Source organism: Cydia fagiglandana, chromosome 1, assembly GCF_963556715.1.
Source record: "Cydia fagiglandana chromosome 1, ilCydFagi1.1, whole genome shotgun sequence".
Taxonomy (NCBI): Eukaryota; Metazoa; Arthropoda; class Insecta; order Lepidoptera; family Tortricidae; genus Cydia; species Cydia fagiglandana.
This window is the reverse complement of record NC_085932.1, coordinates 28,889,373-28,902,812: the sequence shown is the minus strand read 5'-3', so window position 1 is coordinate 28,902,812 and position 13,440 is coordinate 28,889,373. Positions and strand designations below refer to the sequence as shown.

Sequence of the window (13,440 nt, the reverse complement as noted above, 5' to 3'; positions counted from 1 at the left end):
TGCCCCTGTGCGTGTGCTATATATAGGTAAACCTATCAAAATCGCTGCCCGCTTAACTTAGTGTTAACTCTTCAACTGCTCACCACCTCTCAATTAACAACAGCAAAGCTGCCGCACCATACTTAAGAGCAGAGGGTTTACCGCGAACCACGTTCGAAGTGTTGCCTCCCTGTCACACTTCCTTACGAATTTACAAGTGCGACAGAGAGGCAACATGTTCACTTTATACTTGTATGATACATTCTACAAATTCTACAATTGAAAAATATTTCAAAATGAGTTACTGCTCTTATGCTTAGCGCAGCAGAAAGTGTAAACGGAGTATAAATCATGTACTACCAAAGAATATAATACTCACTCTTTGGTATAAGCTTTTATTTAAATATCTGCGTCTTCTTTGGTTGGTTTGGTGTGATGATTTGATAGTGTTTAGAGGCAAATTTTATTATATATGTTTAAGCAAATCTTGTCAGTAGATAAAGGCGCGAAATTCAAATTTTCTATGAGACGATATCCCTTCGCGCCTATATTTTTCAAATTTGCCGCCTTTTTCTACTGACAAGATCTGCTTGACCAACCTATAAGTTTAGAACAAAATTTGTACTTTTACTAAATTCACGTTACTAACTTTATTAATCAATTCTATTTCAAATATGTAAACACTAGCAATCCTTGTAAACGCAACTAAATGAAATCGTCAAGTTGGCAGCACGAGCAGTACTTACTCTTTGGCACGAGCTCACCTCAACATTCGAATATCGAATGCGCAATGAGCGAGACAGTCATATACCTTGATAGTGAGATAGAGAGAGAGAGAACCCAATAGCAGTTGTCGCGCTTGCCCGATGAAGTCGACTCGATACTTCACTCAAGCGTAATCGCCATTTTGTTTTATTGCATGTGAAATTGTACTCGTGATCGAAAGCGGTTTCGATACCATCGAGATTTTAGTAATCGTTTGTAATATTTGTTTTGATTTACGCGGTAAATTTTTAAGCTCTGTCGGTGATTCAATTAATTAATATGAAGAAACGTTCCTCAGTCGCCTGGCGATTCTTTGATCGCCTAGAAGAGAATAAAAGAGTTGTTGGAGTGCTGTGTAAATTATGTGATCAACAATACAAGTATTTCGGAAACACTACCAATATGAGAACCCATTTGACTTGTAAACATCCTTTGCAATGGGAGCTCGTACATAATGGGACGCTGGATGAATCTACACTACGTTTTGCAGAGGATACAGAAGACTCGACTATTTCCGTCCAACCTAGACGAAAGTACAAGGATAAAAATGTACGTTATTCTGTGTCAGTTGACGTTAAAAACGATTCTAACATCACTGGAGAAGATTCAATGCCCCATATCGAAATACAAACGGTATTTATGTTGTTACGTTAAGGTTATGTTCTCTTATCACTCTTATCAACTTGTTTCGAATGGAAATGATCGATCATTGCGATCATCGATTTTTGATTTGAGGGTTGCACCATTGAATCGATAATCAATAACCTAGGGTCCTATCAGTCGTCAGTCGATTCCTCTTATAATGAAACGTCATCGTTATCATAAGATTACGAGTTCATACCGGGTCTATGTAAACAAAAATATAGTTACCTATTATAGTTAGACCAAGAAAAGTCTACAGCGATTTTAATAGCCCACGCAGTGCATAGTGCATATAATTTCATAGAAGTTTGACGTTTAAAATAACACTCACTGAGTGGCCTATCAAAATCGCTGCAGACTTTTTCTTGGCCTAACTCTATGAGTAGTTACTTGTACTGACTTTACGAACCAAACGCCAGATTCGAAACCACCTTTTTTAGGTTGAAACTAGATTCGGTACTTTTATGTTCCACTCTGTTGACTTGTAATAAATATCATAGTATTGTTCTTTCCTGTTAAATAAATAGGGTACATCAGAATAAAACCTTTTACATATACCTCATTTGCAATATTACGTTACTTCTTTACAGGTAGATGCATTAGATAATGAATCGGATATAGAGCATCAAGAAGTCAACGAAGCGGGCATACACTTAGTGAGGCAAATGCGAGACAGCAGGGCTACAGACGAGGAGTGGCTCGAAGAGGAAACATACCAAACCGTTGAACCCACCAAAAAACGCAGAAAGATGCCTTTTAAACAGATCAAAAGAGAATTAGAGTCTCCACCTCGACGCTTGTCATATAAACCCAAACCGCAATTACAATATGAACCGGAGCAAATAGTTTATCAAGTACCTAGCAAGGATGAATATACTGTGTTCGGTGAATATGTTGCAAATAAATTAAGAAAGGTTAAATTACCAAAGACTAGAGGGAATTTACAGCAGCTTATAACAACAATACTCTGGCAGGCGGAGTACGGGATGTATGACAGTGCGGAAGCTGTAAAACGGGTATTGAATTACAGCATTGAGGATAAGAATGAGGAAACCATGGTTGTTGTTGAACAAGCACCTAACCAAAGTACAGATATTGAAGAAGAATATACAGTGACAGACACCAATTGAATATAATTAAGTTAATGAATAATGATATTAGTGGATGGTGCTGGAGCTAACATACGGCGTTGCATGAACAACAGATTTCCTTTGGCAGGATTGGTCCTTAGGACCCAAGGATGGATTCAAGAAGTGGAACCACCGAGATTTTTGATGTAAATTTTTAGGGGGGGGGGCTCTCAACTTGATCTTGATATCTGTATCATTTAAGGTACTAGGCCAAGTTTGGTATCGTTTTCGTATAAATCGGGGGTGCCGAATTCATTTCTGATATCATAATGACACCATTCCGAAGTAAAAATACATAAAATTTGAAAAAAATACTTTTTTTTAAATTCCTCTTCACGCTTAAACTGCTGAACCAATTTAGTTAAAATTTGGTACAGAGATAGTTTGAGTCCCGGGGAATAACATAGCAAACTTTTAATCTCAAAAATCATCCCTTATGGCTGTGAAAAGGGAGGAGGAAATTTGTATGGGGATTCAATAACCGCTGAACCGATTTAGATAAAATTTGGTATAGAGATAGTTTGAGTCCCGGGGAAGAACATAGGATAGTTTTTATGCCAAAAAAAAATCTTAAAAATGAAAGGTAAGGTGTAGGATTGTATGGGAAATCAATAAACGCTGAACCGATTTCGATGAAATCTATGTCTACATCTTTGATTTAGTTGAAAATGACACTAAACTTGACTTAGAACCTAAACTTAAAGAATTATTAACCTCAGACGTCGCAGACGCTTAAAAACCCCCCCACCCCCCACCTGCAGCAAAAATCTGGCTGGCTCCACTTCTTAAATCCATCCTTGGGTCCTAAGGACCAATCCTGCCAAAGGAAATCTCTTGTTCATGCAACGCCGTGGTAGACCTTTTTATGCTCTGAGCACACTCAACTATATGGACGTGTTTTATTTTCAATAAAAAAATCAAAATTATGGCAATTCTTGTTTTAATAACGTAGATTTTGGATGTACAGAGCGGCTACCGCGAAAACCGAAATTCGCAAATTGCGGGGATCTTTCTCTTTTACTCTAACGAAGGCGTAATAGTGACAGAGAAAAATCCCCGCAATTTGCGAACTTCGATTTTCGCGGTTATAGCCCAGGCTACAATAGTATGCTGATTACTTATGGATAAACCTAAGAAATTTGCAATAGAAAATAAAAATGAAAATAAAGGATAGTTTGGGATAACCAGTAAAATGAAGTACAATAAGCCATCTGTGCCCTGTTTATCAAAAGCTTGTAACTTGTAATACAAGTGGAAGTCCCTTTCAAACAGAAGCTGTCAAAAAGGACTTCCACTTGTATTACAAGTTACAAGCTTTTGATAAACAGGGCACTGTTCTTAATTTAGCCGCATTATAATACAGCGCATACGCGAAGTCTGGCTTCTTTCAATTTTACAAGGTGTATAGCACTCTCTCGCTCGCACACAACTGTCAATCAGCTGTTCTACCAACATGGCCACTTTAAGCCGTACTTCTAGCAAATTAATCAAAAAAGTGCAGTTTTCGCCAGTTTTTAGTCGAAATCTTAGTAATACCAAGATAAATAATTCGTATCGGAATGTGTTTAATACGTGTGCGTGTTTGTTCGGCGGCAGTGTGTTGTTTTACGCCGCGAAAACGTATTCAAGGAGTAACACCGTCTACGCTCTCAAAGCTAAGGTAAATTCCTTTTCTATTTGTTCAGCGTGATTCATAGAAGGAAATTAGACGCCGATTTACAGTATAATATAATTTCCTGTTAAAGGATAACCTCAGCAAGTATAAATAGTCCAGAAAATAGACTTTAGTACGCATGCGCATAGGTTGTTTATAAATAGCGTTGAGTGAAGTGAGATACATTTTGACAGTAGATTGCGTTTAGTTACAGCATTAGATAAACTATTTACAATAAACTGTGTCAGTATCTGTGCTTTTTGAAACATAACTGATAGGATTTGATTAATTTGCGGAATATTAATATATTATACAAGCTACATTTCACTAGAAGTCTGCAAAAATGTTAGCTAAATTAAAAATCATTGACATATTCTCCATATCATACCCCCAAAGAAGCCAGAAGAGTGCCTGCCTTCTGGTAACCTTCTACCTGGACCCTCAGCAAGCTTGCTAAAACTCCTTTATGGGTGTATTTGTATCCATATAATGCATTTCAAAGAAGAAAGAATGTGAGTATTCGTATATATTGCATATTTCATGGTCCATAAACATTAACTACTTACATTGAAAACTGGTCTGGCCTAGTTGGTAGTGGCCCTGCCTATGAAGCCAATGGTCCTGGGTTTGAATCCCAGTGCATAGATATTTGTTCCTGGGTCATGGTCGTTTTCTATGTATTTAAATATTTGTATATTATATAAATAAATATAAATTATTCAGCCTATATATGTCCCACTGATGGGCACAGCCTCCTCTCATTTGTTTAGTTTAGTTTATTAAAGAAAGAAATAAATTATTGGCATTACTCCACCGACAACAGCAAAGCTCATAAGTTATGATGATGATTCCTTAAATTAACATTTACAGTCAAGCTACACATGTTAAAAGGAGTGACATTGGGTTTTTGTATATTACATACCTAAGTATATCATTGTCTGAGTACCCATAACACAAGCCTTCTCAGACTTACTGTGGGGCTCTAGTATCGAGTTGGGCTCTTCAATATGCATCTGCTGCGGTGCAAATTATGTTTTTTTTCTTCCTCGCGTTATCCCGGCATTTCGCCAAGGCTTATGAGAGCTTGAGGTCAGCTTGACAACTAATTCCATGATTTGACGTAGGCACTAGTTTTTACGAAAGCGACTGCCATCTGACATTCCAACCCAGAGGGTAAACTAGGTCTTATTGGGATTAGTCCGGTTTCCTCACTATGTTTTCCTTCACCGAAAAGCAACTGGTAAATATCAAATGATATTTCGTACATAAGTTCCGAAAAACTCATTGGTACAAGCCGGGGTTTGAACCCGCGTCCTCCAGATTGCCAGTTGCACACTCTCACTGCTAGGCCACCAGCGCTTCAAATCGCGCAGCGGTGCAAATTATGTATATGTCCAAAATGCCAATACTGTACAATCTCACTAATCCGGCACTAATGCTGACACAAGAGAGCTGGATTACAGGAAAATTCGGATTGCTGGAAGTTAGAGCAGATCTGCATATTATTAATGTGTTTTTAGTAATGTTGTAGAAATATATTTTACTGAGTTACCATATTCTAAGAAAATTCTACTCATTTCTTTAACTTAACTATTTATGCAGAAATTGAAAGGCGAAAATGTAAGTGCACATGGTAAATTAGGACATAGAATGATCATTTGTATCCCAATTTTAGTGCCGGATTACTGGGTGGGTATACATGACCATCTACTAAGTGCCGTATTATTGAGAATTAACTGTAATATGGCTAATACTCACCCTAAGTTTCAATAATGTGTAGGTATCTAAAGTAGGTACTAATAATTAAAAATTAAACAAATCCTGCTCCTGCATAATCTTTGCTAGAGTTAGACCAAGAAAAGTCTGCAACAATTTTGATAGCACATGCAGTGCAAAAGTTATTTTAAACGTCAAACTTCTAGTAAGACATATAAATAACATTTGCACTGCATATGCTATCAAAATCGTTGCAGACTTTTCTTGGTTTAACTCTTCACCTCAACATTGTGTCTTACGAAATTACACACACCTATTTGAGGGCAGATGTGGTCCAAAATATTACCCAGACTTCGCTGCTGGCAACGATGCAGATGGCCGAAGATCGAGAGGCCTGGAGAGCAGTGGTAGGAAGAATAACCCATAGGAGTCACGTCCTCAGACATGAGGTCACGACCACGAAGAAGAAGATTTGAGGAAATGCCTCTAAGTAAGTTCCAAATGAAGTAAGTTCATCTCCCGTGGCGTTCACATGAATCTCGTCCCTGATTTAGTTTTTTTACGTAATTATTCTTCTAATCTAGCCGCCCTAGCCGGTGCCACCCGCGAACGCGTCATCGAAAGTTACACTACTAATGGCACCGATTAATTCAATACGCTAGGGTTACCTACTTCGCGGTGATAGGTATTTAAAAGTTCACTTTAAAAAGTCCAATTTTTTGGGCCTTTGCGTACTAGCGTTTGTTGGTTATTCCCACTAGTTACCGCCAAGTTGTTTTGTTACCAGTGGTAACTACTGGGAATTTTTTCCCACCTTTCAATTAATTATTTTTCCCAGTAGTTACCACTAACTCTGTTCTGTGGTGGTAACTACTGGGAATTATTGGGAATATTAATTATTTTTCCCAGTACTCCCAGTAGTTACCACTACCAGTGGTAAAAGGTGGGAAAAAAAATCTCAGTAGTTACCACTGGTAACAACCTGGTGGTAACTAATTGGGAATAACCCGCGTTTGTCGATGTTTCTATATTCGTGTTTAATTTCGGTTTGGGCAAAATATCCGGTTTTGGTCAGACACAAGGTATTCGAGTTAATTTTGGACCAGATTTGGGAGCTTTTGGTCTATAGTTGGGTTGTTTTACGTTTTATCCTTTTATTAATGAGATTTTTTAACACTTACACGTCTGGCTTCACTCATAGTTGGGTGATTTTACGGAACGTAGATAGTTATCTAAAAGGACTTTCCACAACCCTAATCCTAAAGGATTTCCATGAGAAAGGATCACACTTTAATTTTTATCTTTTTTCCCCACTTATTCCCACTTAACACGTGTTTAACGAGTTAATGATGCCAGTTTAATAAGACAGGAGAGTAATGAGTGTCATTAATTCACCTTACACCCTGATTGTGCGCCTTGTGCGGTGACGTGGACCTTATGTATTATATGTTAGGGGTGGTTTTTATGTAGCTAAGGACAGGAATCTGTGTGTGCCATTGGTGAAGACCATATAAACAAATATAATTGTGTTGAATTCGTAATCCGTAATATTTTTTAGAATTAGCTAGATGTGTAGGTAGGTATTTATACAAATTTATTTTTCATCACACTTGCTCGTAAAAAATCTCATTTACCGCATGTCCGATGTGCATTGTACCATTTGTACCGCACATCTTTTTTTTTCAATGTTTTAGGGTTCCGTACCTCAAAAGGAAAAAAAGGCACCCTTATAGGATCACTCGTGCGTCTGTCTGTCTGTCTGTCTGTCCGTCTGTCACAGCCGATTTTCTCCGGAACTACTGGACCAATCAAGTTGAAATTTGGTACACATATGTAAGTTTGTGACCCAAATACGGACATGTAACGTAAACAAATGAATTTTAAACATGGGGGCCACTTTTGGGGAGTAAATGAAAAAATTAAAAAATAAAAATTTTCAAACTATATCATGTTACATATCAAATGAAAGAGCTTATTGTAAGGATCTCAATTTTTTTTTTATAATTTTCGAATAAACTGTTCGCAGAAGTTATTCAAGAAAATAGGCAAAAAATGACTACTCCCCCCCTTTATCTCCGAAATTACTAGGTCTAAAATTTTGAAACAAATACATAAAATAGGTCTATACCTATAGATGACAGGAAAATCTATTAGAAATGTACAGTCAAGCGTGAGTCGGACTTAATTACAGTTTTTGGTCCAACCCCTACGGATTTTTTAAAGAGATTTCACTCACGTTTCACGTAAAAAATACATTGTTAAAAATTGTGTAATATACGGAACCCTTGGAACGCGAGTCCGACTCGCACTTGGCCGGTTTTTTAATCACTATAATGTTTTTAATCACATCAATATCTACTCGTACAGTCAGCAGCAGATGTTGCTAGGCGGGCGAGGTATTCAAAATTACCTTGACATCAAGATAATTCTGAACACCTCGTCCGCTTAGCAACATCTTCTGCTGTCAGTACGTAAATACAAGTACGCTCGACTTGCATGGACTGACATTATCTCCAGTCATGTTCTATACAGCGATCGCTTATCAGATACACTACGGTTCAATTTAACTTGGTTACCATTTAAGCCCTTTGTGAGCCTCATATCTACACATACACATACAGCAATTAGGTTCATATCTCTCATTTAGGCATTCACAAGTTAAGGGTTCTAACAATCGTTCCAATAATCTTGCGTAGTACTCTCAATATTTGTACATAGTTGATGATCAAAATTCCTTAGCAGTCCCAGAAAATCGTAGCTATCAACTATCCAGTCCATCTGACTCCTTAAATTTCTTATACTCATCGATCTTAATATTCTAGCATCTTTTACTCAATAGAAATTAAACTCATCCTCAGGGTCTATATTCACCATTTCGCCGGCTTTTGGATCTATCCCGTTGTACTATTTTATAGTAATGTTACAAACAGGGATAGGTCTCAATGTAAAATGAACTCTATTTGTAAAATTATTGCACATACTTTTGGCGTGATGTTAAAACCCTTGCTATTGTTGCTAACTGTGCATCCGTGGCTATTGTTGCTAACTGTACATCCGTGGCTTAGCTGTGCGGGCTTCCGCATTAAGCTTTTTGTCGGAAATCTTCTCAACTCATCATATTTAACTGGTTTACGTTATAGTGCCCGTTGTAGTTCATGAAATACGGCGTTTCGTGAACCAATGATTTCTTTGGGATTATTGGTCCTTTGGAGCCAAGCCAACAATTAGTTGATAATAATACCAATCATCATAACTCGGCTTAGAACCTAAACTTAAACAGTTATTAACCTCAGACGTCGCCGACGCTGAAAACTCCTCCGGGCCCCATCTGCATCGACAATCTGGGTGGCTTCACTTCTTAAATACATTTTAGAAACAAAGATTAATCCTGCGAAAGAAACCTTTGGTTCATAAAAAGCCGTATTTGGCCTTTTATGTAGTGAAGAAACACAACTATTAACTAGTGACTTGTGATATTTTGCAGTCGCTCCTAAATCCTACAACTACTGTCGGATGTTGTCTCGCTGGCTTAGCTTGCTGTAGCTTATCGTGACAGCTAGCTGCAAATACAAAACGCCGTAATGTAATTACTGTATTAAATACAGTATTAAGTACAGTAAATATTAAATTTTAATATTGCTGTAATTAATAATTATATTAGATGTTGTAAACTTTTTGCTTGAATGGCAAAAAGTTTACAACATCTTGTGTCGCTAAACATCTAAGTACCTATTTAATTACTTTTTGATTTATGACAATAACAAAAAAAACAACAGAGTGCAAGAATAAGAAAACTTTTAAACAAAAAAAATCATGTGCATTATTTGAAATCTACGAATTAAAAACATTATTGCTGGCTGTATTACAGTTTTCAAAAATGATAGAGATTGTCATAAATCATAATCTCTGATAAAATAGAAAATTAGGGAAAGTGAGATAATTTCCGCGCACAGATTTAAACACAAGGTTGACTAATTTAAGAGCACATCAAGGTGCAGACTAGCGCCACTGCTTAATAACCGTGATTATTTAAATTTAACGAAAGATATTTAAAAAAGAGGGCAACTACGTCCTGTATTTTGTATTTACATAAGTACCTTTTCAATACATCAAACCAGTTTTTATGTTGCTGGATTCGTCAATCTATGCGTCCAAAGTTGAAAAAGGCCGTTTTTGTTTTGAGTTCATAGTTCGAATTCACATACACCTTTGAATTTCTTCATAGATGTATGCAGGTTTCCTCACGATATTTTCCTTCACCGAAAACTAAATACTAAATATCAGTTTGAATTTCTTTCAACCCGTTGAGTCGATTTTAAACATTCGTTTTATGCGAGTTGCACCGTAAAATAAATTTATCCTTTGATTCTTTAATAGATCCCACTATCTTCATATCTATACCAAAGTTTTGAAAGAAGTCATTCAGCTAAATTAACGGCTACCTTAGCAATATACAAAATTCTTAAAGCAATAACTGTGATGTGATGTAGACAGACTAACATAACTCTGACCATCCATTACTAACACTACTACTACTACTGTTGCTTTCACACAGGGTCAGAAGAGTGGACAGAATAGTACTATAGTAGAACATCGATGACTCGAACCTCGATAAGACGAAATTGTCTCCAACACAAAATAGATAACCCTTCCCTTCTCTTCAAAGCTCAAAACCTCCATAACTCGAAATGTTTAACCTCATTAAGACTAAGTAACCAACTCGATTCCCTTAATTACATTTTGATTTATTCGCGCATCACGCCACAGAATAAATTAATAGTACTAGGTACAGAAGACTCTCTAACAAAACGCGTCTGTTACGATCAGGACAGATATGGCCGCTAGGTGGCGACAGAGCCACGCGCCATAAGCCGCTAGCCACCAAAATTGGTGTGGAACGGATGTACTTTTAGATACCTGTAGCAAAGCGACGAAATTGCGGAGTGAGCCACGCCTGATCACTATTTGAGACTGTGTTGATCACTCTTCAGTTGTGTAACCAGCATAAGGGTCAAGTAAAAATGGAAGAGAGAGAGAATATCGACTAAAGAACGTTTTGGGAATAACTTAGACAGATTTGATTTACTGCGTTTTTCAATTTGGCCGCCATCATTTTACTGCCAGTCTGTCATTTATGATGCTATATGGAGTTTGTGATTTATCTTCCTAAAATTAAATAAGCTTTCGTTTAGTCTTTAAAGACTATGGAGGACTAAAGGAATTCCTAGAAGAGTAGCGAATCGTCTTGGATCCATTAAATCGGTACAATGAATGAATTACACTATTCATGGGTAAATATTCAATTATTTAACTTAGATCCATCTTTGAAGCAATAATATTTCATTGTTTATGAAATAACATATTCAGAGCTCGTTGAAATTCTTCGTAGAGACGGGGATGTATATCAAAAATACCATTGGAGTCAGTATAGACACGACGAGAAAAATATGCAAACATTCCTTTCGTTTTCCTCAAAAGTAGTGCCCCGATCACGTCTGGTCTTATAGGAAACAGTGCAATGTGTCATATCTACTATATAAACAGAAATAATCTTGACTCACAATAGATGGACTTTATGTCGTTGCAATAAGGAATACGATAAGTCAATTAACAGTGTACGGTGATCAATAATTCATATACACGCCTGTGGTCTATCGTCCTAGAAAAAGGCGTCGGGTTACGTACAAATTGATTGGACAATACCGAAACGAGATATGATTCAGTTGGGTGACGCATTCGTATTGCGTGACGGTTTTGCGAAGTGCTTTCGGTTTCTTTTGAAGGTTGTTATCTTGTCAATTTGTTAAGGTGTGTGGTCTATCGATCTACAAACATATTCGTATTATTTTAGTAATCAAGTGCATGTAAAAACTGTCGTCGTCGTTCCCTGAGCTATCCCCTGTTTCCAGTTTAACGCAGATCGGATTAAAAACATTCATCCTCTTCTTACTTATTCTGATATATTTATAACTAGCGACCTGCTTCTCACGGATTACACAAAACCTTAACAAAATAATAAATTGATTATTTCAGTAGTTTTTGAGTTTATCGCGAACATACCGCGTTCATCTCCTAAAACTGTCGCCGATTTAACGACAAATAACTTTACAGAGATTACACTGTAGAGGGATGTTTTCATATAACATGACCCGATTTTCATGGGGTTGGGGCTGAGTGGATATTCTGTTACACGTCGTTGTGTCAATATTTGTTTGTCCTAATTATTGAACGCTCATTCTCATATTTTCTTTCTTCTTCCTTACCCTAAATGTCTACGTTGCTCTATGTATGTATATGTGATGTAGGTATTGGTAGTTTTAGTAAATATTAAGCGTCATATGCTCATATGCCACCAGGTCAAATATGTGGTGCTATAAATCAATTTAAATCAAACGAGGTGACGCCATAAATCATCATGATCTAGCTACATGACTAACATCACCAACACCATAACACACACTACATGAAGACATGACAAGGGGCACGTTGACATTTGATTAGCACTCAAATTGTGCAACTACCGCCATTTCCGTCGTTTGCGGTTGCCTTGGTATCATTTTATGACCTATTGATATGGAGATGAACGACAGCTGAAATAGGATCCCCGATGATGGGTCTACTAGTATACCTATAGATATTGTTTGTATCACACATATCCACATAAGGTCTAATATTTACAGTGTGTAGAATTGAAGTTTGGCAAGATGTGTGCTGGACAAGATATAGTAGGTGCATCGGTGATGTCACATTTAATCTTAGTTAAAATGCCACAGCAGTTTTGCGGTGTATCGACCTGATACGCAACACGTACAGCGTGTCATTGAGGTTTTCCAAGCTGCAGTTTCACGACATCCTCATTGTGTCATATATAGGCTGATTACATCAACAAACATAAATAAACAATGCTATGGGAACCTACCTCATCTGTCGGCTGTATTATGTTCATGCACGTAAAGCCTTTACGTGCATGAACAGTAAAGGGGCCCACAGATTACCAGTCCGCCGGACGATATCGGCCTGTCAGTTAAAAGCAAATTTTGGCAGCTCCGAACAACTGACAGGCTGATATCGTCCGGCGAACTGGTAATCTGTGGGCCCCTAAGACATTTAAAAATAATAGTAATAATCGATATTAAACTTTTGTGAGACATATTTTATTAAAATGTTTATTCGACAACGGTTTCACTCACTTGAATTTTTAGTCGCTATTGGCGACATGTTTCGGGCCCGTCGGGAGTCCTTCCTCAGGCTCGAGCACTCGAGCCAATAGCGACTAAAAATTCAAGTGAGTGAAACCGTTGTCGTATAAACATTTTAATTATAGTAATGTCCGAAAAAACTGCATTAGCGACAACTGCGGGAATAGTGCTCTTAAAATGATAAAGAAACGTCACACGTCTTCTGTTTCATTAGCTCCTAGACATTACTCCTCGTTGTTGGTCTATTGATGAGTTGATGACTGATTTTCCAGGCCAGTCCATTACTACCTTTAGTGCTTTCAGAGCTTTGGTATCTATTATCTGGTTTATCTTTAGTATTTAAATCTGCTTGCTT

General features: G+C 37.4%; 2 protein-coding genes and 1 long non-coding RNA gene across 4 annotated transcripts in view; all 3 read left to right on the top strand.

Annotated features, from left to right (window-relative positions):
• Window positions 1-13,440, top strand: part of LOC134669561 (uncharacterized) — a 475,395-nt gene that overhangs the window by 246,933 nt on the left and 215,022 nt on the right. The gene's annotated exons all lie outside the window — the stretch shown is intronic.
• On the top strand, window positions 875-3,415 carry LOC134668869 (uncharacterized). Of its 2 annotated transcripts, none has more exons than XM_063526350.1 (2): window positions 875-1,377; window positions 1,977-3,415. In XM_063526350.1, exons 1-2 carry the CDS (start codon window positions 1,024-1,026, stop codon window positions 2,514-2,516), a joined length of 894 nt encoding a protein of 297 aa, XP_063382420.1. In that variant the 5' UTR covers window positions 875-1,023; the 3' UTR covers window positions 2,517-3,415. The 2 variants fall into 2 exon arrangements, with proteins under 2 accessions (XP_063382420.1, XP_063382428.1); XM_063526358.1 differs by having other exon boundaries at window positions 876-1,293; window positions 1,977-3,414.
• Window positions 3,930-13,440, top strand: part of LOC134668860 (calcium uptake protein 3, mitochondrial) — a 111,519-nt gene continuing 102,008 nt past the window's right edge. Inside the window, exon 1 of the mRNA XM_063526338.1 lies at window positions 3,930-4,176. Within this exon, the coding sequence (XP_063382408.1) occupies window positions 3,970-4,176 (207 nt within the window). The 5' untranslated portion in view covers window positions 3,930-3,969. The remainder of the gene's footprint in view (window positions 4,177-13,440) is intronic.